Source organism: Dermacentor silvarum, chromosome 9 (genome assembly GCF_013339745.2).
Source record: "Dermacentor silvarum isolate Dsil-2018 chromosome 9, BIME_Dsil_1.4, whole genome shotgun sequence".
Lineage (NCBI taxonomy): Eukaryota > Metazoa > Arthropoda > Arachnida > Ixodida > Ixodidae > Dermacentor > Dermacentor silvarum.
The window spans coordinates 98,770,814-98,795,910 of record NC_051162.1 but is presented as its reverse complement, the minus strand read 5'-3'; the positions used below and the strand labels follow the sequence as shown (position 1 = coordinate 98,795,910).

The window sequence follows — 25,097 nt, the reverse complement described above, 5'->3', positions numbered from 1 at the left end:
CGGCTCACCCCACGCGCTTCACTCATTAGCAATATGGCGCCCGGTGACGACTTATACCCCTGTCAAGCGGGAAAGTTAAGTGCACTTACGGAGAGTGTCACTCGGTTTAAGTGCACTTTGCCAAATCTAAACGGCGCGCAAGCGGGTGTCACTCGAAGAAGAGTGCACTCGGTCGGAGTGCGTTCACGAAACGCACTTTGCTGTCGAGTGCGTACTCGCCGCCAGCGGTTTGAATGGTACAGAAGCAATGCATAAAAAAAGGACAAAGAAGTTCGTTTAGTTGTTGAACAGCTAAACACAAAATAATTGTGTTTAGCGAGAAGCGAAACAGCACAGTAATGAACAAAATTATCGTAGACGCAGCTTCGTCGCACGCCGCCATGTTGTTTGGATTGGCTAGGTTTCGTCTTGACGGCATGACCTTGCAACACCTCATAGTAAATAATGACGTTTTGTTCAGAAAAAATAGATTAGTTTGTTTTTATTTATAATACACGTAAAACAATCAATTTTTAGAAGTTTTTTTTCTTTTTATCTACATATTCAAAAAACGCGTCGTTCTGTCGCCGTTTTCTTTACGGAGAGTGCACCCCGCTTTGCTCCCTTGCAGCGCGAGATTGAAACCGCAATCTCCGGCTCACCCACGCACGCTTTCACTCATACAAGCATTATGGCGCCGGTGACGACAGGGGTTAATCGCCTTAGACTTTATACGAAACTTCACGGCGTCGGCGTCACCGAAGGCAGGAATGCGCCTGGGAGTGTCCATCTATATAATAAAATGTCTAATATGTAGGATAGACAATATTTGCAATAAGTGTAGACACACCAACGGAAAAAAAAAAAACAGCACAACATGGACATATTGAAATCAATACTGCCTTACACTAACGATTCAAGTTAGGGCTCATGTTAACAAAGTAAAAAAAAAAGAAAAAGAAAATTACATAGAGCCCGGAAACCGCATGACGCGTTTCTCAGCGTTCACACGCACCGGCGCGCCATGCATTTCGGAGGCCACGAGCAGGCTTCACGGCCACGCTACTAGATGGCGCCGATTGTTTTCAGGGAAGCGCGAAAGTGGCGTCCCGCTGCGGTACACCCTTCATGCATAACTCGTTTCGACGGTGGCAATACGTCGTGTGCCTATATTGATTCAATGATAAACGCATTACCATCGACTGCCCTCATCGTGGGATGGTTCCTGCCGAATTTTTTTGAAAACACACGCACACATAGTGACACACACGCAACACACAACACGCACACATTGTGTCACGCTCTTTCCCGCCCGCGAGTGCGTTATTTGCACATAGCCCAGTGGAAGAATTAGGGACACACGTGTCATTTCTGAACTTGGCAGTTTTCTGCAGCTTACCTTATTTACTCACTTTATTTGCTCTATACAGGCTTAGAAATTCTCGTTGCACCGCCAACTGCAATTGTGAACTTGAGGCGAACGTTAAAATTTATAAGTTAGCCAAGTTTGAATGAATAAGGGTGTAAGTGCACTTTCCTCGTGGTCAAAATCTGAGTAGAGATTGAAAAAAAAAAAGTGGAACAGGGTGCGACGGTGCCTTGCATGTCACGTACCATCTCATCGAGATGTAACAGATTTTTACAGCGTATGCTCGGCAGTAGCTGTCTATCAATATTGAAAGAAAAAAAAGTTATTGCACTGAGAGCAAATGTAAGCAAGGAGTGAGTGAGTCCGGCAATTTCTTGGAATTTTCCTGAGAAGAGAGCAGCCACATTATGAAAATGCACCATGACGTCATCATGACATCATAGGCACCCTGGTTGGGAGCAAAACTTTATAAAATTCAGTGTTCGGCCTTCATGATTTCTGCAAGAACGTGTTTTCTTTTTCTGATTGTGGGATTCTGGAGTTTTCAACCAATAAGCGATCTGCTAATTTAAGCCAATTCCTTCTTAAACAATAACAGTGATGGACTACGGTCGAAATATGAGTGAACATAGGCCACCTTCTAATACTCACTCTTTTTTGTAAGGTGTCATAGCAGACAAGTAGGCAAGCAACGTTTTTCGATGGTGCGGCTTACGCTGACACACACGAGACGCATACCATATGATTTATTCGACGCCCCCTACTTGACCATAATGAATGTTTATAAATTGGGGAGGAATTTTTGCCAAAATAGAATAATTTATAGCCAGCACAAATGTCACGAGTTCTTAGCCGTAGCCGCAGCCCAACTTGGTTCTGAACTCTTCTGCTCCCAGTTTGTGATGACTGCAAGATGGACTACCCGGGAGACTGTCCCGTCCATGGACCCCTAACGCAAGTGAGGGACACTCCGGTAAGTGAAGCGCCCTGATGTTAGTATAATCTTGTTACTTATCACGAGAGTTGGGTGTCTGTGTGTTCATACTCGCGGTGCCTTCTTGCTCGACACGTGAACCGCTGTCGCTAATGAATTTCACCGGGAATTTCAAGGCCAGTGCCAGAGAAAGACGTACGTCGACCAAATAAAACTTTTGGTACGTGTTCTTTGGTCTATTTGTTGGCTGTACGTCCTTATTTGTGTGTTTCATCCCCGACAGACGGCGCTTTGTCAACTCTCGTTTATAGGCGAGTGCCGTACGTACTGGGTATACGAGCTGTACACGTTTATACCAGTGAATTACCCCCCGGTGACATAGCAGCTTTGGTTGAACTCCCGTCTGGAACAGGAGGGCTTTCAACCACGAAGCCACGGCATGCAGTAAAGGAACTGACATATAATTTTTTTGAGAGAGGATACTCCATATATTTTCGTGCTTCACTCAAACTTGACAATCTAACGCATCATTGTTCCTCGCTCCATTCTGCTGCATGCCATGTATGTGTAGCTTGTCATCAAGGCCTTCCCGGCAATGTCCCTGTTCTGAACGGGTTATGGAAGTTGGTGCAAGTGACGTACGATGCAGACATTGCACATACTGCGAAGCAGTTTATCAACGGTTACCCTTCGTGGTGGCAAAGCGGCTATGTTGTTTCGTAGCTAAGCACCAGGTCGCGGGATCAAATCCCGGCCGCGCAGGCCGCATTTCGATGGGGGCGAAATGCAAAACGCCTGTGTCCCGTGCATTGGGGGCCCGTTAAAGATCCCCAGGTGGTCAAAATTAGTCCGGACTCCCCCACTACGGCATGCCTCATAATCAGATCGCTGTTTTGGCACGTAAAACCCCAGAATACAATTCAGTATATCAACGGTGGACCATTATATACAACCACCGACACCAATCACTTGTATGTCCAGCGTTTTACTTTACTGTGACGCGATGCTACTAGGAGTGCGGTTTACTCATTCGTACTGATTGTTTTGTACACATCATATCATCCACTTAAGGTCCCGGGCACGCATTGTAGATTCACCAGGAAATTTCCTTTTAGACACGGGGTGCACATGATATTGTGCGTCAAATACCTGCAGACCAAGATGGCTGAACATTCCAATCGTTCTTCTTCCTTAATGCAAGGATCGGGGTGCACATGATGGCATACCTGCGACAAGACCATTCCGTTTCCATGCATGATCATGACATGTTTAGGAACATGTGGCCTGGACATCATGTGCACCCCCGTAAAACTCACGGGATACAAATTTAATGCGAAAGCATTATGTGGCTCATGAGCCCGGAAACTCCGGCGTTGGCGTGACCACGCATACGATAATCAAAAAGGCTACGAACCCTCAACACTGGTGGGAGTCCAACCCATGGACTTTAGTTTAATAAGGCGAAGGGTAATTAAGGTAGAGTTAATTAACTGAACTTAGAACCCACGACCTTTTTTTTGGGGGGGGGGGGGAGGGAGTCGCATCCTCGAACTTTGGTGGGAGTAGAACCCACGACTTGCATCGTGCGCAACCTTTAAGGAACAACGTGGGTCACGTGACGTCGCGGCGCTCTTTGCTGACGTGGCAGCTCGAGTCACGTGACTCCGCCAGTGGCGCCACTGGACGTCCGCCGCGCTTCTGCAGACGTGGCCGCAATGCTATCCCATTGATCCACGTAGGGATAACCAAGTGCTCCTTGAATTTCTTTTTGCTTTCACTGCACCGAATAGGCCTTATAACTATACCTCCATGAGAGGCAACGTCGCGGTTGTTTGCAGCGACTGTGGTAAACGCCTGCCGGCGTAGTGTGCATAATTTCGAGGACAAGGTCGCCTTAGTTGATTTCAGATGTGGTAGACGCATCTGGGATCTGGTTATCTTGTAACCCTTCCAGAAGAAAAAGAGAAAAAAATAAACGGACCCTTCTGTATCTACATAGCATGGTAGCGAGTTGCAATATGCATCAAATATAGGACTAACATGACTACAAACTTCTATAACGGAGAATCAGTCGTAGAGTAGGTAATGTTAGCAGTACGAGCGTGATTATAGCGCCAATAGATTCGTAAATAACCACATTCTATTTTACCTCAATATGCTTGCGTTGTAGAGATGCTGATAATCAGAACTGGTTTTGGCACGTAAAACCCCAGAAAGAAGAAGTATTTTACCTCTGTAAAGGGTGCACCACCGAAGATGAGATGCAGGAAAAGCCACCTTACAGAATACTTTTGTAAAATGGGGCAAGTTTGCTTGGAATGAGTATGGGCTCGCGCGAGGCAATGGTGTCAGGAAGGCGGCTTCACCGGTACCCACATGAAGCGAGGAATTAGTTTAAGTAGGTAAAATTAACAGTACGGGTGCAATCAGCGTCATTACGTTCGAAAATTACCACACTGCACCATACATTGCCCTATCTCCGAGATCGGCGCACCTGGCCTCATGAGCAATATATATATATATATATATATATATATATATATATATATATATATATATATATATATAAAGACAAAAAAGGGTCAACCTCGTGCCGTCGCAAAGACAAGCTAGTAGTAATTCCACATCAAATACAATAAGAATAAGACATGAAATGAGTGAATAATGCGTATGAAACTGAGATTATAATGTAATCGACCATTTCAGTCATCGAATCATAGGAACCGCCTTGTACACCCGGCCACAAACGTTTACGGACCACGGGATCTAAGAAAACCTTCAATTACCGAGCAGCCTGTACGAGTAGCCAGTACAACGGTATACGCAGTGTTAGCATATTCTAGGGAGGCCTGAATGCAAATACCAGGCTGCGTTGTGATGCGGCGGAGATATTCAGCTTTTTCTCAGATTTCATGGTCGGTAATATTTTGTGGCCGGCTGCCCGTCCAACTTGTCATCTTAGCACTGACACTTAGTAAGCCTTTATTTATTATTTTTGTACCTGCTGGCACTGTACTTTTGTCGAAGCAGCTTGAGGTGAGTTCACTGGCGAAGTCATGCACACAAACATTTGGTGTATTCCTGTTTCACTGACGAAGTACAAGGGTATCACAAAAGCTACCGTTTGTTTCGCTAATGTACGTTTCGTACGGTCACCTGTGAAGGTCAGGTTTCTAGAAGAACTACATTTTTGTTCTCGTCACTGCAGGTCATTACTAATCATTCCGCGTGCTTGGTGGGTAACTATTGCGCCTCGATTGTGCGACGTTTAATGTTTTACACGCTGCCAGTCCGTAGTTGTGGAGCTGCACCGCTATATCTCGTCGCCAAATATGTCGTGAAAGAAGTAGTTGGAAACGCTACCTGAACGACGTTTGTCAAGGCTATGGCCGGGATCTGCCGGCTCAATCGGCACTGCGAAGCAGAAGCGACTAAACGCTGCCAGAAAGCAGCTGTGCCCAGACGATAGACTATTTGTATATAGTATAGGCACGACCTAGAAAATATTTGCTATGTAAATCTATTCCAGGTTCCTCTGGGTGACCCCCAGCGCGCAAATAAGACCGTGCCCGATGGGTTGTCTGTGCGCCGTTCAACCATCAAAGGCGCTCAGTACGGCGTGTTCACCTTGAAGCGGCTGCCGAAGAGGCTGTGCTTTGGGCCGTACGAGGGCGTCAAGGTGGACAGCAGCGCAGCAAACGGCTACACTTGGCAGGTGCGTGTTATGTGTGATCCCGCGTGTCAGCGTATCGCGCAAATCACAGGCATGCACCCGATAGATACTAGTGCAACGAGTGTAATGATAAACTGTTGACTCTATGTATAACTCAACAAGACGGAAGGAAGGACTGGACATGCAGTGACGTGTCTCGTCCCTTCTGTGCTGTGTCTTGTGCAGCGCCGTCAGCTGACAGTTGATCAGAGCAAGAGTTAGACCACTCGTGCGTTGTGGCCCGTTCCAGATCCGTCAGAACGGCCGAGTGTTCCTGGTGGACGGTCGCCCCCTGGACCGTTCCAACTGGATGCGCTACGTTAACTGTGCTCCAGAGCAAAGTCAGCAGAACCTGGCGGCGTTCGTGCGCCAGGGAGCCGTATACTACAGAACGTGCAAAGTGGTGAACGCCGCAGAGGAGCTGTTCGTGTGGTACGGTGACGATTTCGCCAAGGCAGCTGGGTCTCATCGGCAAGGCAGGGGCACAAGGACCAAGGTGCGTCGTCGTTCGTTTCTATACCGGCTGTTTTATTTAACTTGAACCTGAGCCTTTACGGAAACTTGTTCTTTTTAGGCAATGAAATCAACGACATTGTGGTCTTAGTGTTCCATTGCGATTTTTTTTTTCAAGGAGTTTTCTGAGGTTTTTTGAAGCGCTATATTTAGCTACTTCGCTAAGTTAAGAAGGCAAGATTTAAAATATGCATTTTAGGGCACAAGCTTAATTGGTAAAGTTTCAGAGAAGCTAACATAGTATCCAACGAAGTATTTCCTAAGACCTAGGCCGGGATAATGCAACGGAAAACTATGTTGTCCGCGCGTGCGTTCCGATGTTGGCGCAATTAGCTCTCGTCTGCGTTCTAACTACGCCTCGGTAATCGCTATAAAGAAAGTAGCGCATAACAATAGAATAATTCGAATGAAAAAACGTTGGCGGTAGTGAATTTCGAGCCTATATACGACCTCGCGCCAAGCGTGCACGCTCTGAAGCCGAGTGTCTTATAACCCACTGAGCTAAGCCAGTGCATCCTGGATAGCACGCCTTTGCACTCTGCTTTTATGACATCATGCTACTTGGACCGAAATTTCCATTGCCAAGACCGGCGTGACGAAAGCGATGACGTCGAAATCGCTGCGGCTTACTCGGGATTGTCCCCATGAGACTCCATGGCATTCGGGCGGGGTAGCATGCCGTCACGGATCGAAGTGCACTGGCCTTGTGCTGCCTAGGAGACTTTGGCCAAGCGTCTCAACGCGCTCGCTTGCCTGCGAGGAGTCCATAACTCGAAGGACCGCTCAGCGGCGTTCAATTGGACATGAATGCATTCGCATGGACAACTCATAAGAAGTGCTTATGTGTCCTCGCATTTTTTACCTTCTTAAGAGAACTTTCCTAAAAAAGAAATGAATAAAAAAAAGATATACATAAATAAAATGTACCTCGGTTATCGTGATTCACAATGTTTGTTTCTTCGTTTGTCTGTCTAAGCGGCCGAGGTGGACGTCGCTGCTGCATCTGAGGTCTTCTCCTGTGAGGAATGCGGCGATCAGTTCACCGTGAAGGAGTTGCTGGACAACCACCGGCGACGCAAGCACATGCAAAGGCCCCAAGGAAAGCACCAATGCGCCCACTGCCCCTACTCCAGCAACAACAGGTGAGCGAAGATGTGGCAGGCACTTGATAGACTAATAATAATAATAATAATAATAATAATAATAATAATAATAATAATAATAATAATAATAATAATAATAATAATAATAATAATAATAATAATAATAATAATAATAATAATAATCAATCAATCAATCATGCTTATTTAACGTGCCAGGAACAACCCTAAGGTCTGAGTGCTGGCGCACACCCATACATTACCAAACCAAAAACAAAACACTCAGGGAAAAATCATTAAAAAATAAATGAATAAAAATAAAAATTGTGAAAAGAAGAGACTACCGACAACAAAGCGCAAAGTAAATACAAAAAAAAAATGAGGAGAAGGGCACTTGAACAATACATGAAATTATAACACAAGGCAAAACTCGGAAAAGAACGATGACAAGGAGTTATGAAAGATATCAAGTTCACGAAAGTAAGCGTTATAAAGATTCTGTATTCTGTGGACAGTTGAGTGTTCGTGATGACAGGCAGGAACATGGAAAGGTCTATGTTCTCTGGTGATCTTGCGTGAGATACGGAACATGATACAGTTGAGAAGTTCGGGACACGTGAGGTTACCGTGAAGGAGTTTAAAGAGAAACAGGAGGTCAGCGCTAAGTGAGGGCAATGACAACAATCCGACAGTGCTAGTACAGGGTGCAATGTCCAGGTTTGCAAAGCGCTGATTATATATGCTTAGAAACTATTTCTGGACACGATCTATAATGTCACTGCTGGATCTAGAAGAGCCATTCCAGACGACCGACGCATATTCGAGACTCGAGTTGAGGAAGACAGATGGTTGTGTATAATTTCGGAACGGTGTAGGAGACTTGAATTCCCCTCGATAGTCTGCATACAGAACTAAGAGAGCGCATACCCGCATTGCAACACGTTTAGTGTGAGCCGAAAAGTGTAAGGTTGCATCAAAAAGTACACCGAGATCATTGATCTCACAGACCTTACACAACGGCACAGAATCCACAGAATAAGAAAAAGAAATACTTGCTGTTTTGCGTGTGAAAGTCATGACTTTGGTCTTAGCAGCATTCAAGGTAAGGTTATTATCCTTGCACCATTTAGAAAAGGAAAAGAGGTCAGACTGCAGGGCGCGACAGTCATCAACAGTGTGAATTTTCTTTAAAATCTTGATGTCATCGGCATATAGAAGGAAAGAAGAGTTCCGAATAGCAGAAAAAACGTCATTAATAAAATTTTAAAAAGGAGTGGTCCTAATACTGACCCTTGAGGGATGCCGCTAGTTGCCAAGTAAGAAGAAGACGTTTGGCCATTGACGTTAATATAACACGATCTATCAAGAAGATAAATGCGCAAGAGATTCACAACTGACGAGTCAACATGAAAGTGCGTAAGCTTGATCAGAAGCAGCGAGTGGCTGACTACATCAAAAGCCTTGCTGAGATCACAGTAAATGGTGTCAACTTGCCCCCTTTGAAGTACCGGCGTGGAGATCTGTGTCATGAAACTTGGGAGATTTGTGATAGTGGAGTGGCCGGTGAGAAATCCATGCTGATTCGGAATGAGCGAGTTCTTCACAGTAAAAGACAATATGTTGTGAAGAGCGAGCTCGAAAATCTTGGGCGTAGCACAGAGAAGAGAAATTGGGCGATAATTCGAGACATCTGATTTACATCCAGACTTAAATACAGGAAAAACACGAGCAGTTTTCCACATGTGAGGGAAAGTGGAAGTAGTCAAAGAGTTATTAAATATAGATGTCAATACTGGAGCAAATATACTGCCGTAAGCTTTTGCAATTGCGGAGGGGATGCCATCAGGGCCGCAGGATAGGGAAGGCTTCAAGCGCTTAAGGCATTCGTGGACAAGCTTTTCATCAAACAACACCGCACTAGATGTAGGAACCGTCGTGTGCTGCTGACTGACACCAGCGTTGAAACCTGCACCTTTACATAAGGAAGAGAAATGGGCTGCAAAACAGTCCGCGACTGCTTGGACTTCTGCCCCTCTAGAGTCAAGTAAACGAAACCCTCTCCATGTTCATTGGATCGCTTACGGATATACTTCCAAAATTCCGCCGGCCAGTCGGAGGCGCTATTTTCCAAGAATGCCATATATGAATCTTGATCCCGCTTATAGAGACGTTTACAGAGAGCCCGAAAAAAGCTGAATTCTTCTCTGTACTCATTAGGCAACGGAATTCTGGATTTTCGGTGTGCGTGATCTTTATGCTTTAGGGCAATTATGAGTTCAGACGAAAACCAGTGGGGATATCTAGAGCGTCTAGGCCTGTACTGAGGAATGTATTTGCGCACACTGCTTAAAGCAAGCTCTGTAAACTGATCTACTTGGTCATTAACATTGATTTTTTCGTAACCAGTGACCAGTCGGTGGTGGACAAGGAATTATATAAACCAAGATAATCACCACGCTTGAAAGCAAAGCGTGGGGATTCATTTACACCACTGGAGGAGCTCTGCCTCAGTGCTGACACAGAGGCAGTTATATTTAGTGGCAGATGAAACTTATCGGTACGCACAAGGAAAATTTCGCAACGAGAGACATCTAAAACCTGAGCATTCGAGATGCAAAGATCTAAGACGTTGCCACAGGAATAGGCGATTAAGTTATGCTGTTGAAGGGAACAGAAAGACAGAAAGTCCAACAACAGGCTGCATTTCTTCTCTGTGTAATGATTGTAATGAGAATATCTAAGTGTGTTCCAATCAATACCTGGTGTATTAAAATCACCAAGAAGAATTACTTTGTGCTTACTATGGGAGGATATTACACTTTCAATGGAAGAGATGACCTCATCATACAAAACAGGGGAAATATTCGGCTGTACATAGAACGATCCAATCAACAATTTTTCACATCGGGCTAGGCTGACTTCTAGCCAGATCGACTCCCGTACACTTTCTATATCGATGCGCCGTACACATTTCAGTGAATTGTTAACTGAAATCAGCACGCCACCACCTTTTTGTTCAGATCCACTGAACTTCCGGTCTCTGCGGAAGACGTTGTAGAGCGGTGGAAAGAAGTCTGAAGACGAAATGTCACCACATAGCCAAGTTTCAGAAATAACAAAAATAGGAAAAGAAGATGATATTACATTGCAAAAAAATTCACGTGCTTTGGTGCGAAGTCCATGATCGTTTTGGTTAAAAATGTCCAAATTACACGCCACTTTATTCCTTGGGGGTTGTTATTTCAGTAGCATGAATCATGTCATCGTGTAGCACACCACGGAACGGCTTGAACAGGCAACCCATTGGCCATATTGGCCAATAATAATAATAATAATAATAATAATAATAATAATAATAATAATAATAATAATAATAATAATAATAATAATAATAATAATAATAATAATAATCTTTACGTATCTTTACGTACACTAAAAAAAGAGGGGGGGGGTATGTTGCTGTGTTTTTTGTTGGGTGTTATTCGCTGGCTGATGAGAAATAAGTATTCCTTTGTTTTCACTATCGTATGTTTCGAATGCACAAATGTCATACATGCTTGTGTTGTAGGCATACTTCCTCAAGTATTCTGGCATATAAAAGCATAGAAAGACGCTTACGGGTGGAAATAGTCCGGAAGTGCGGGCAACGTTCAACAGTCGTTGCTGTCTACAAGGGAGCGATGTTGGAAACTATGCGCACAGATATGGAACAATGGTGACATTATGGCTTGAACATGAACATTATAGTGCTTCAGAAAACTACCTGCGATATTCGAGCGTGCACAAGCTTTCGGAGAGTTCCATAAATCGACAATTTCAATCTTTTCTGTGCAATTTAGCACTGCAGTGTCATATCTTTAGTATGAAAACTGGTTCCTTTGCCTATTAGTTTAGCCGTCGTGATACTTTAACTTCTAATAAAACCCAGAAAACATGTTTTGTTCGCCCTAAACAAAAGTAACAAATTTTAAACATGGCAGTTTACAAGTTCGCACGGTATGCCTTAACATTTTGTAGCTTTCATACACAAAACAGGCATGAAATTTCTGTTGCACGTTATCAGACACAACGTTATCTGTTCATTTAGATGCAGGAAGTTTCGTGGGAGCCGACTAGGCGATCGTACAGAGGAGATATTTCCAAGTTCGCACCTGAATAGACAAATCGAAGCGTAGCCCATACACTCTACGCACGCTAACTCTTAAAAACTTCTTATTGCTATTTTCATTTATTTATATAGCTAAACGGCGCTCATCACACACACAAAAAAAAGAAACAGCAAGATCCTCGCAATTTAGGTGGTTCTGATTCTTTTTCGTAAGCTCTCCAGATAACATCAGTGCTATGAAAATTTACAGAAGCAAGCACACAGCTTGAGCAATGTAGACGTCATGTACATGATTTACGGTGACACACAGTACCGCAGATATATTGTTGACTCTGTAAATTTACTCCAAATAATGCGCACTTTTGGCATTAGAATAATTTTAAACGCTTATTTATGCGCACGTAAAAGTTTGCATTTTCCTAAACGGTATACGATGTATTCCGAGTGCACTTGAAATAGCATTCCTGCGTATTACTATTTTCTACCTTCGCGAATAGAGACAGCTTAATGCATACGAAAGAAAAGGCTCGGTAGAAATTCGTCGTCTGTATAGCACCTCCAAAATATCATTTCATAATTTTCTCGTTTTTATTATTTTTAACCCTGAGCACCGGTTGAAATTTGTTTAAATTATGTCACCTTAAAGCGCCCCATCGGATGTGGTGCAAATGTGGCAGGATAAGTCTACTGCCAGCATCAAAATGCAGCTCTGTTCACTTTCGTTTTTCATCCCCACCTTCGCAGGAACCATGTCGCCAGCCACGAGAGGACACACACAGGCGAGCGGCCGTTTGTGTGCCACGTCTGCGACAGAGGATTCAACCGGCAAGAACACCTCAACAGCCACCTGCTTGTGCACACGAAGGAGAAGCCGTACGAGTGCCCAGACTGCGGCCAGCGATTCACACAGGCGTCAAGCATGGCGCATCACCGGAGGGCGCAGCACTCGGGCGACCGCGCTCGACGGCACGCGTGCCCCGAGTGCGGTAAATGGTTCACGCGGAGGTATCATCTCACAACACACCTGCTGACCCACACGGGGGAGAAGCCGCACGCCTGCTCGGAGTGCGGGGAGAGATTCACTCGGCGCAGCGCTGCCAGGAAGCACGAACAGGTCGTCCACCGCCGCCAGTACCCGCTTCACTGCCCGCACTGCGGCAAGGGGCTTCCGAACATAACAAAACTGAGAAGCCACGTGCGCGTCCGACACAACGACGAATACGACGACGACCAGTAGTAGGACGGCAGAAGACATTGCGCGAAACAAGTAACGCGCGGTACGAAAGTGAAGTAATATAACTTGGGGGGGGGGGGACTTTCGGCAGTTTTATGTAAATATAACTATTGCGAACATCCTTAAAGAGAAGGATTTTTCTCAAGCTCAGAGAAAAACTGTTCCCAGCTCCCCTTCTTTCATTTTTGTAAAGTGCGAAGCTACATGGAAGCACTTTAGAAATTTCGTAATAAAATAAATAAGTCAAAGCCTTGCAGTGTGTGAAAGAAATCGCACCAGTGGACCACCACTGGTGAGGGTTTTTTTTTTTTCTTTTTTTTTTCTTTAGCCTTCCCTTCCGAGAAATCCCGTGAAGGGTTTCCTCGAAGCTCCGAGCTGTACTCTTGCGTAGAGGACAACTTCTCTCTTCCGAATCCGCAGCTCTGCAAGTTGGCTGGCCTGCTAAGCTCCACAGCCACCAAGAATTCTCGTTCGCAGTGCCAGTCCTGTTCTGTACTATTGAAATGGAATGGGAATTCCAACCGGTGCCTCGCCGTGGTTTTCTTCCATGGAGCAAGTCGATATGAAGAATATATCTACGCGGATGTTTACGCAATCCGGCGTGAATGCGACGTAATATCGTGTAGAGAGTGGATGGACTGACACACGAAGTGGCATATAGGTATGTTAAGCACGAGTTCGCGAATAACTGGAAATCTGACTGCGCAAAGAAATCGCGAATTACGTTTGAATAACGACAGAGAGCGAACTCTGTGCTTGTATGCATACGGTTAAGGTATACACACAATGGGACATCTTAACCTTACCGATGGCAATAAAGGCAGATATTCAGCGGCGCTGTTTCACAAATGAGCGTGACGCCGTTGGAAGGTCTGCGCCTATTCTTACGTTGAGCTTCCACATTCCGACGCCGTCCAGCCGCGAAAATGTCCAACCTCGTAGCGTACAACTCGACCTTTCTTCTCACGATTCATCTTAGAATGAGCTCTAAAATCCGTGCCTTAGACGAAATTGCAGTGCCGCAGTGCTTGGGAAAACTAAAAGTTTGTATTCAATTGAATTCGGGTGACTGCAATGTATGTGCGTTTGCCAAACGAATGACGGATTGGGAGAAAATTCTGCAAGCAGGTGAGCGCACTGCTATTAAGTAATATATTTACGTTTTTTTTTTTTTGCATCTTGTAAATCTGTTTTTATATGCCCTAAACACGGGGAGGAGGAAAGGGGGGGGGGGGTATGTTAAGTACGCCCAACGCTGCTTTGTGATGGTTATATAGTAACGTTTATGCAGCCCTATTTCTTTTTCTTTTTTTTGTGGGTGGAAATGTTGAAACAAGGTCTGTCTCGTCTTGTGTAAGTTTTCTTTATACTGCTCACACACCCACACTCATCGCGTCCGAGCATCTGTCTAGCATCCCACATAAATGCTCCGTCATTCATTAAAAAAAAAGGAAATACTGCTGATTTTAGCAAGTCTTAGTTGTCCATGTCAGGTGCTGTCCCCCACCCTCGTTTTTTTTTTTTTTAATTTAGGGGGGAGTTGAAGGCTGAGGGAGTGTATTGTAATGTGTAAAATGCGCTTGTGGTGAAGTGCGGCCGACACCCGATGTGTTAGAAGATGACGACGAAGACGAGCGGTTTTCCTCGGCCTGAACGCGCGCGAGGGCGCAATAACAAAACACAATCGAAACAGCACTTATCGACCAATGACAAGAAAGCACGCTGGCGTTAGATGACGAAAGAAGAGGAGAAGGGCAGAGAGCCGAAGGGCAGGCGGTGGTGACACGTCGATAAGTTAGTCATCATCAGCCAATATTTAGGTCCATTGCAGGACGAAGGCCTCTCCATTCGATCTCCGTTTACCCCTGTCTTGCGCTAGCTGATTCCAACTTGCGCCTGCAAATTTCCTAACTTCATCACCCCACCTAGTTTTCTGCCGTCCTCGACTGAGCTTCCCTTCTCTTGGTATCCATTCTGTAACTCTAATGGTCCACCGGTTATCCATGCTACGCATTACATGGCCTGCCAGTCTGTGAGGGAGTACGTTTATCTAGGTCAATTCACGCATTTTGTTAAATTATAATTATTTTTCGTACCGTTATATTGAACTACCAGGTTCTTGGTCAATCCCACCATGAGTGGGTATGTGCCACTAACATCTAGGCTCTACATCCACGTCGATTGTGACTCGGCGTAGTCAAGGCAGCTAGGGTTCAGAGTTCCGGGTCAAAGACTCCTGGGACACATGGCATGCGAGGCATCTAACGCGTCGGCGAGGTCATTACCGACGGCGACGTGGCTTTCACCACCTGCAGCTGCCGGCGCTCGTCCCCTCGTTGGCAGAGACCCCGCAGATACCATACATATGCATTGCATGGTTGAGGAGGTGCAAAAACGGCGAGCTCTTGGAACCCATACCAGCAGAGATTGTAGCTCGCCGTGAGGTCTGGTCATGGAAACCACTGAATTTCTCACTATAATATAGTGAGAAAAGAAAATTCGGCCAGCTTGACACTAGCGGTGCCAAGTCTGAAGAAACAGCGGAGCTGGCCGACGTCCCTTAATTAGCAACTAGTTGATGTAGGCTTAACGTGGCTTATCTTGGCTTTTTCTAGGCAAGGTTGGGCTATCAGGGCGTAAGGCAAGGCTATAGCTATCATTGCAAGACTGGGCGTTGAAGCTTGGCTTGATTCTCGCGTTCTCGGTATTCCGGATCGGCGACGTCGCTTATCGGCGGCTTTGTTGGCGAGGTATACGCTGGGTCGGTACGAAGACGCGATTCATTTCCGCCCGTGACTTGAAGGAGCTTCTCTCGTCGAGCAGCCTCTTCTTCAGGCGTCAAGGTGCGCTTAGGTCGAGCCTAGAGTGCACTAGACAATGGTCGAGTGGGCCGAACGGCGCTCTCCCGTTGAGGCGCCGAATGTGAAAAAAGAGTGCGAGGGCGCTGCGAGCGAACTGGATTGAGGCGGAGACGCGCACCGCGGCATATTCAACGTACTTTCGCTGCGGGCTTCGAGGCCGATTGCGCATTGTACTCTCTTAAAATAGAGATTTATTTCAACTGAAAAATTTTTTTACACCATTTTGCCAAACATATATTTGAGGCATGGATTATACAACACGACGCCTTTAATTTTGCTGTCGTTGTCAAGCGCGTCGTCTGCTATAGCGAGCGCGCGTTCGATACGCGGACGCTGGCGGACGCCCAGTTTTTCTCGCAGAACGTCTGTGCAGTACATTTTTTTTTTAGGTGCGAAGCACCTTATGCGCTCGGACTGTCGGGGTCTCCTGTCGTAGGCACGGTAAGCAAGCGGCTCGTGCTCGCGCTCGGCATGCGCTCGTGCCACTGCTCCCGCGTTCGTCGTCGTCGTCGTCGTCATCTTATACGGCTGTCTGCGTTGCCGCTCGTGATTCCAGCGTAGAATTCCACTTCTGTCGTCGTAATGGGGAGGCCCCGTTTACGGGGTTATGAGCCATTCCTTAAGGCAGTATGAGCCCATTAGCGGTGCCTCACTGCATGCTTCGCACCTCCCCAAGTTTCACGTTAGCGGAGCTGCATTTCGCTCAATGGGTCCTTTGACACTTACGCATGAAATTTAATTCCCACGTCCCGGTTCCGTCATGGGCGGAGCCACCAACTTGATTGGGGTGCCTTCGGCTCCCCCAATCTTTTTTCCTCGGGACCTTTCAATAAAGTTCTTGTCAACTGTCAACTGTCAACCGCTCAAACCAAGCCTACGACTTAACTCGTGCCAACTGCAATAAAAACTAAAACAGCAAGAAAGGCGTCCATAATGGCCAAATTTTTAATGTTTTAGTTACTTTGGTGCGCCCATGATTCTTCTCGGCTGGTACCAAATGTAGCTTTAGCCAGGTGAACTGCTGTTTTTAACACTGTCTTGTAAAATTAACTGGTAATAAGCCTCATATATATGCAACATGAAGCTACGTAAGAAAATTTATTGATATTGTGACATTTTACGCGCCCTTCTTGTTGGTGGTATATTGATCAGGGACAATTATAGTATGCAGCAATATTGGAGTGAACTAAACCAGGTTTATTACCTGCGTGTCGCGAAGAATGACCAACGCATGTCTAGGAAATTAATCAAAGGGTACGTAGATACAAATATTCACGATATATACGTAAGAGAAAAATAGGAAATATTCTAAATGCACTAATTGAAAAAGTGATCGAGAACTCCCTACCGGGATAAGCGCACGTGGTTGCAGTAACAAACACACTTATTAGTGAATACTGCACATAAAACTCTCATTCACAGAAATAATATTCATAGCAGGCGAAAACACCTTATATATATATATATATATATATATATATATATATATATATATATATATTGTGACGGAAGCGAGATGGAGGCGAAGGATATATTTACAAAATATATACAGAGGAGGCTAGGGCAAGAGATATGTCCGATCCGGCCCAAGAGCTAGCATCTTCATCGTCGTCTTTGTCGCGCCACCAAGCATCGCGTTGATCCATGTGTGGATCGCTCCGTAACATCACTCTCCGGCGGCTGAAGCGCCGTCCTGGCGCTTGTTATGAAGGCGAGGAGCTAGAAGAGCAGTATGGCTTCAGCTGGGAAACATGAACAACTTCAGTTCGCAGCGATGAGGTCGAAGAAGCAGGATCCAGGAGTTGCAATTTCGTAATTTACGTCACCGAGTTGACGAAGGACCTTGTAGGGCCCGGTGTAACGTGAGAGGAGCTTCTCTGATAGGCCGATGCGGCGGCATGGCGACCATAGGAGGACCAGAGAGCCAGGCGTGAAGTGCACGCTTCTGTGTCGGCTATCGTAACAGGACTTCTGGGCTGCTTGCGAAGCAGAAAGTCGATCGTGGGCAAGTTGACGAGCTGCACAGGCTCGAGCTGCGACGTCACTGGCGTATTCAGTAGGCGAATGAGGAGCCGAAGGAAGGAGAGTCTCGAAGGGTAATGCAGGATGTCGGCCAAACAGCAGATAAAACGGTGAATATCCGGCGGTGTCATGCCTCGAGGAATTGTACGCAAAGGTAACAAAGGGTAACGTGCTGTCCCAGTCACGATGATCTGGGGAAACATACATGGCCAGCATCTCGGTTAGCGTTCGTTTCAGGCGCTCGGTCAATCCATTCTTCTGCGGATGATAAGCGGTGGTGAGCTTATGTTCAGTGGAGCAAGCACGAAGGATGTCATCTACCACTCTTGATAGGAAGTACCTCCCGCGATCAGTGAGGAGCTGCCGAGGGGCGCCATGATGTAGAATTACGTCGTGTAGGAGAAAGTCAGCGACGTCTGTAGAACAGCTTGTCGGTAAAGCCCTGGTGATTGCGAAGCGCGTGGCGTAGTCTGTCGCGACTGCAACCCATTTGTTTCCCGAGATGGACGTAGGGAAAGGGCCTAGAAGGTCAAGGCCGACGCGGAAGAATGGCTCTGCAGGGATATCAATAGGTTGTAGCTGACCTGCAGGCAGCGCTGAAGGGCACTTGCGGCGTTGGCAGCGTTCACAAGCAGCGACGTAGCGGAGCACAAAACGGTACATGCCAGGCCAGAAAAACCGGCGTCGGATGCGGGCGTAAGTACGCGAGACACCTAGGTGACCTAGTTGGTACGTCGTGAAGCTGGTGAATAACAGTGGAGCGAAGATGGCGAGGTAGGACAAGCAGAAGCTCTGGGCCATCTGAGCTGAGATTACGACGATACAGAACGTTGTCGTGTAGCTCAAACAGGCGAACAGAATGGTCTGGTGATGGAGAGGTAAGACGGTCGACGATGAGCCGTAAGGACGCGTCTCGTCGCTGTTCGGTGGGGATATCATCCAAAGCAAGGATGGACAGTACGCAGGCGTCGGGGTCAGGGTCAGTGAGGTCGGGAGCATCAACAGGGTGACGTGATAAGCAATCAGCGTCCTGGTGCAATTGTCCAGACTTGTAGTGCACAGCAAACGAGTATTCTTGAAGCCGTAATGCCCAGCGGCCGAGACGTCCAGACGGATCCTTGAGCGACGAAAGCCAGCATAGAGCATGATGGTCTGTAATTACAGAAAAAGTTCGGCCAAACAAGTAAGGTCTGAATTTGGTGACAGCCCACACTAAAGCCAGGTACTCGCATTCTGTGATGGAAAAGTTTCGTTCGGACGAGGACAGAAGGCGACTGGCGTAGGCGATGACACGTTCCTTGCCGTGCTGTGTTTGGCCAAGAAAAGCCCCAATTCCATGACCAGTGGCATCAGTGCGAAGTTCCGTAGGCGATGAGGGGTCGAAATGGGCCAGTATTGGTGGTGTAGTGAGTAGGCGGGCGAGGGCAGAAAACGAAGCTGCTTGTTCGGGTCCCCACACGAAAGGAACGTCCTTCTTCAAGAGTTCCGTAAGAGCGCGGGCGATGTCCGCGAAGTTCCGGACAAAGCGACGAAGGTAGGAACATAATCCTACAAAACTGCGGAAGTCTTTGGCTGAACGCGGCACGGGAAATTGTTGCACTGCTCGCACCTTGTCGGGGTCTGGTTGAACACCGGCAGCACTGACAAGGTGACCGAGCATTGTTATCTCGCGCCGCCCGAAACGGCACTTGGCGGACTTCAGCTGAAGGGTGGCTCTTCGGAAGACGGCAAGAACAGCCGATAAACGGGTGAGGTGGCTCTCAAACGTAGGCGAGTAGGCAATCACTTCGTCTAAATAGCATAGACAGATGGACCACTTATATCCCCGCAGCAGAGAGTCCATCATACGTTCGAAAGTTGCTGGGGCATTACACAGTCCGAACGGCATGACCTTGAATTGGTATAGGCCATCGGGCGTAATAAAGGCAGTTTTTTCGCGGTCCATAGGGTCGACTGAAATCTGCCAATAGCCAGACCGAAGGTCGATGGAAGAAAAATATTGGGCTCCATGAAGGCAGTGAAGGGCGTCATCGATACGAGGCAAAGGGTAGACGTCTTTATGAGTGACTTTGTTCAAATTTCGATAATCAACGCAGAAACGCCAGCTGCCATCCTTCTTTTTCACGAGAACGACAGGGGAGGCCCACGGGATAGATGAAGGTTCTATGACGTCTTTTGTAATCATTTTGTCGACCTCGTTCTGGATGACTTGACGTTCGTGATGCGATACGCGATATGGATGTCGGCGTATAGGAGTGGCGTCACCAGTGTTGATGCGATGAGCCACGACTGATGTTTGGCCTAGAGGATGGCCGTCAAAATCAAAGATGTCACGATAGGACGCCATGCAGGACCCGGTAGAGATCTTTGGCTTGCGCCTGGGTCAGATCGGGAGCAATCATCTTGTTAATGTCGTCGAGAGACGAAGGCGCGAAGTTAGCCGAGCAAGAAGGCGGTGAAACATCGGCATCCAAAGTGGCAATCTCGTAGGGGTCAAGCGCGGAAATGGTGGCCAGCGACATGCCTTGCGGGATAACCTGAGTCAACAGCTAGGCTGACGTTGAGAAGCGGCACGACCACCGTATTGTCAGCAACGGAAACAATGGTGTGAGCCAGGGCGACATCGCGGGCTAACAGGACGTCGATAATCGGAGACAAGACATAGTCGCCATCGGGAATATCGCGTGAAGACGTCAAAGTAACGTATGTAGCAGCTTGAGGCGGCAAACGAACGTGGTGGCGAGAGCATAAGCGTGGCGTTATGTCGGCTGGACTGTCGGGAGGATGGGGCAGCTCAAGCTGAAGAGCACCGGTCGCACAATCAATGAGGGCAGAATGGGTGGACAAAAAATCTAAGCCGAGGATAAGGTCATGGGGGCACTTCTCGATGACGGCCAATTCGACAGAAGTGGGATGGCCAGCAATGCAGACGCGGGCGGTGCACATCCCAAGAACGGCAGGAGTCCCTCCATCAGCGACGCGGAGGATGCGGGAGGCGGCAGGCATGAGCACTTTATGAAGCCGTCGACGAAAATCTGCACTCATTACAGAGATGTGGGCTCCAGTATCGATGAGTGCAGAAACAGTTACGCCATCAACATCAACATCTAACGAGCTTCGTCTTGTCGGCAGCGTCAGAAGAGGATTTGTGGTGGCAGTCGTCAATGCAGCGTCGCCTCCTGGCGCTGCATTGTTTAGTTTTCCTGATAGGCACGAGCAGGGTTGAAGGGGGACGACGGGCGGCGAGTCTGTGGTGAGCGAGACGACGGGCGACGGCTTGGAGGCGAGCGTGACTGGTGACCACGCGGCGACGGGGAGCGGCTACTTATCCTGGGGGAAACATCGGCGTTGGGTAAATAGGACTGGGTTGAAGGCGGAAAGCGGGTGCCCTCGGGACGGCGGTAAGGGGTAGACAGCGTGAGAGGCGCTGAGGACCAGCGGGTGGCGCAATAACGGGCTACGTGGCCGATACGGTGACAAGTAAAACATATCGGTCGATTGTCAGGGGTTCGCCACGCAGCAGGGTCGCGATATCGAGTAGCGTATCGCTGCTCTTGATAGGAAGAGGGCGGATGCCACGAAGTTTGTGTTGGGCTGGCAACGGTGCACACCGAGTGAATGCCCATGTCGGCGAGCTCCTGCCGGACAATGGCTTGAACGAATGGAGCCGTAATCGAGCTCGAGTCACCGGCGTGAACTGGAGCAGGGGTCATGGCCTCAAGTTCGCGGCGTACAATACGCGTCAGCTGATCTGGTGGAACTGACGGTTGTGCAGCTGTGCGGTCTTCGCAAGAGGACGTTGACGCCGTGTTGGGAAGCCGGGCAAATGAGTGGCCAATGCGCCGGCTTTTAGCCTGCTCAAAGCGCCGGCACTCCTTTATAATAGCGTCGACTGTAGAACAGTTTCTACACATTAAAAGGTTGAAGGCGTCGTCGGCGATCCCTTTCAAGATATGCCCAACCTTGTCGTCCTCCGGCATCTCGGCGTCGGCCTTTCGGCATAGCGCTAATACGTCTTCTATGTACGCGACGTAAGACTCAGTGGCCGTCTGCGCACGTGACGCGAGCGTCTTTGTCGCGGCGATCTTCCGGCCAATGGGCTTCCCAAACAATTCTCAGAGTTTTTCTTTGCAGGTGTCCCAGCTCCCAATCTCAGCTTCGTGATTATCGAACCATACCTTCGCAGTGCCTTTCAGGTAGAAGATTATATTTGCCAACATCATGGTAGGGTCCCATCGGTTGTTCTTACTCACGCATTCGTACTCCGCCAGCCAGTCTTCAACGTCCGCGTCACCGGAACCGGAGAACGTGCCAGGATCCCGGGGTTGCACAAGCACGACCGTTGAAGTGGCGGGTGCTGATGTAGACGCTGTGTCTTCCGCCATTGCAGACAGATGTCCGAAACGACGGCCGCTGCGAAGTTCCGTCGCGAGGCGAGACGTACCCCGCACCACCACCAAAGTGTGACGGAAGCGAGATGGAGGCGAAGGATATATTTACAAAATATATACAGAGGAGGCTAGGGCAAGAGATGTCCGATCCGGCCCAAGAGCTAGCATCTTCATCGTCGTCTTTGTCGCGCCGCCAAGCATCGCGTTGATCCATGTGTGGATCGCTCCGTAACAATATATATATATATATATATATATATATATATATATATATATATATATATGCAAGTGTTACTGATATACTTAACGACACCGAATAGTCGTTTCCGTTTGAATGTAACGCATAACAGCACTATTGAAGTCTCAAAAGTCAGTGACTGATGCAAGTGAGGACTGTTATTCCGATTGATTGTGCTGCCGGGGAGTCGGTGGCTGTTGCGCAGAGGCGCAATTCCCGAGAGAATTAACCAACGTTGTTAATGAGTCCTGCCTAACAAGTTCCTAGCGGTCATTCAATATAACGCCCCGTTTTGGGGCATATCCTGTAGAGCTGCTAACTTGATTCAGGCAACGAAAACTTTTTTTGACAGTCTCACCATGTTTGCAACCCATTAAAACTGGGTGCTCTCCGGTGGTACGACACTTATACTTCAACGGACGCAGCAGATGTACACATACCTCTACGTGTATCTGAGATATTCCATTCCTTTAATTGCTTCATTATTGCCGTTGTAACAATGCACCGGATAACTGAAAGCTGCCGTTTATAATACACAAGCTGTTGAGCGGACATACATTTGGGAACGGCATTACGTTTATGTATGAAATATAGGATAAGCGTAACATGGTTTTCTCAGAAATCAGACTCGAGAATAATTTATTTTGTTTACACCCCTAGAAAAAAAGCCGAAGAACGCAGCCACCTGCTTTCTTCTTTTTTTTAATTTAAACAAATTCTTTAATTTTACGTGGCAAAACCACGATATGATTATGAGGCACCCAGTTTAGTTTTCACCACCTGGGGTTCTTTAACGTGCACCTAAATAGAAACACACGAGTGATTTCCATTTCGTTCACTCCGAATTCCGCGACCTCCAGTTTAACAGCGCAACGCCGTATCCACTATATAGCAACTAACACGGCCGCTACATTAAAAAAAAAAAAAAAAGGTGCGGCCCGTTGCCTGGCGCCGAAACGGCGTCTCGGGCCTAGTTCTCCTCGCGCCCGCTCTGGCGCCACTGCTCTGGTACAGCCGTTCACGTAGAAGCGCTTCCATAGCCGCGTTGGTACGCGCGACAGTGACTCTAATGAGGCTGTAAACAACGCTTCTTATAATTGCACATTACATGTTGAATACTGAAGTCGTTATTAGAAGTGCCGATTACCCCACATATGTGAAAAGTCTGCCCTAGGAGTGCCAATCTTTGGTATGGAGTGGGCCTCAATGTTCTCCATGAAGGTTGCCCGCTCGACTCACCTGAAATGAAAAGAAGCGCTCTATTACGAATAATCGGGAGTAGATTTACGTGTTTCTTCAAGACGAAGCAGTGAGTGATGCAGGCACTGAGGAGGGTGGCCAAACAGCCGTGACGCATTTTCTCCTGAAATTTAACTTTTCCTCTATCTCTCTGTTTTCCGCAATCTGACAAGTTCGGCAAGTTGGGCAGGTTAGTAAAGATGTCTGACTTGAAATCAATATCAAGAGAGAGAATAAACTTTTATTCACAAAGGCAAGGTAATTCTTCCTCGTTGGGTGGGGCCCTCAGTCCAGGGCTCCATTGCCTTGCACAACCTGCGAGCCCGCTGGACCAGCTGTTGCTGTTCCTGTCGGCCTAAGCTGAGCAGTGCAGACTCCCAAGAGGATGGGGTGGGGTTGGGGATAGGAGGAACGCCCCGTTGACTAGAGCATTCCCACGTGGTATGATAGACTATTGGTTTGGATCCACAGTAAGGGCAGTAGGAAGGGTATAATATAGTGGGATGAAAGAGATGAAGCATATAGAGGCAAGGGAATGAATTAGTCTGCAGTTGCCGCCAAGCGACGGCATCTGCTCTGTTAAGTGAAGGATGAGGAGGATGATACGTATAACGGCTCTGTCGGTAGTACTCCAGCATTGCGTTGTAGCTTAGTGGTTCTGTCAGTGCGCCGTCTGAATTGGACAGCTCTTCCGATGGAGCCCGGCCGGTCAGACCTCGGGCAACCGCATGAACGCGTTCATTTCTATGGAGAGAGGCGTGTCCAGGAGCCCAGACGATGCGCACCATACGTAACGTGGACGGCGAGACAGAAGACAGGATATTGTGAGTATGCGCAGCCACAAGTCCCTGCGCGAAGACACGGCAAGCAGCCTGTGAGTCTGTCACTATGGTGACAGAGGCGTCCTGTGGGGGTAATGTCGAGGCGTGGACAATGGCCAGAGCAATAGCTCCCTCCTCTGCCGCACCACCGTCCGTAGTGCGAAGTGTGGCAGACGCGACGAGCGCGTCTGTGTTGTCGATCACCGCTAGACACATGGCGGGCTTCTCTGGGTAGCGTGCTGCATCAGTCTAAAGAACTTGTAAGTCTGTAGTGCCATCGCCAAAGACGCGTGTCATGGCCTGAACTCGGGCACGTCGACGGCCGGCATGGCCGTGGCGATTCATGTTGCGTGGAATCGGAGCCACATTAATGAGAGCGCGAATATTAGGAGTGAGTTTATGTGGCGGTACCTGTGTGGGTTTTTCAGGAATGGGGTAGCCAAGACGAGAGAGGATGGCGTAACCCTGACGGGTTTGCCTAAGACGCTGGAGCTGACTGTTGTGCTGGGCCTCGAGCAGTTCGGTTATGGTGTTGTGGACACCAAGCTGAAGAAGGCGTCGTGTAGAAGCGTGTGG

The 25,097-nt window shown here is 47.6% G+C and overlaps 1 protein-coding gene across 1 annotated transcript in view; it reads left to right on the top strand.

Moving 5' to 3' along the window:
• LOC119463770 (histone-lysine N-methyltransferase PRDM9-like) overlaps positions 1 to 12,958 on the top strand; it is a 42,260-nt gene extending 29,302 nt beyond the window's left edge. The window contains exons 5-6 of the mRNA XM_049656012.1: positions 7,484 to 7,649; positions 12,460 to 12,958. Coding sequence (XP_049511969.1) covers positions 7,484 to 7,649; positions 12,460 to 12,952 — 659 coding nt within the window. The 3' untranslated portion in view covers positions 12,953 to 12,958. The remainder of the gene's footprint in view (positions 1 to 7,483; positions 7,650 to 12,459) is intronic.
• The last annotated feature ends 12,139 nt before the right edge of the window (positions 12,959 to 25,097 follow it).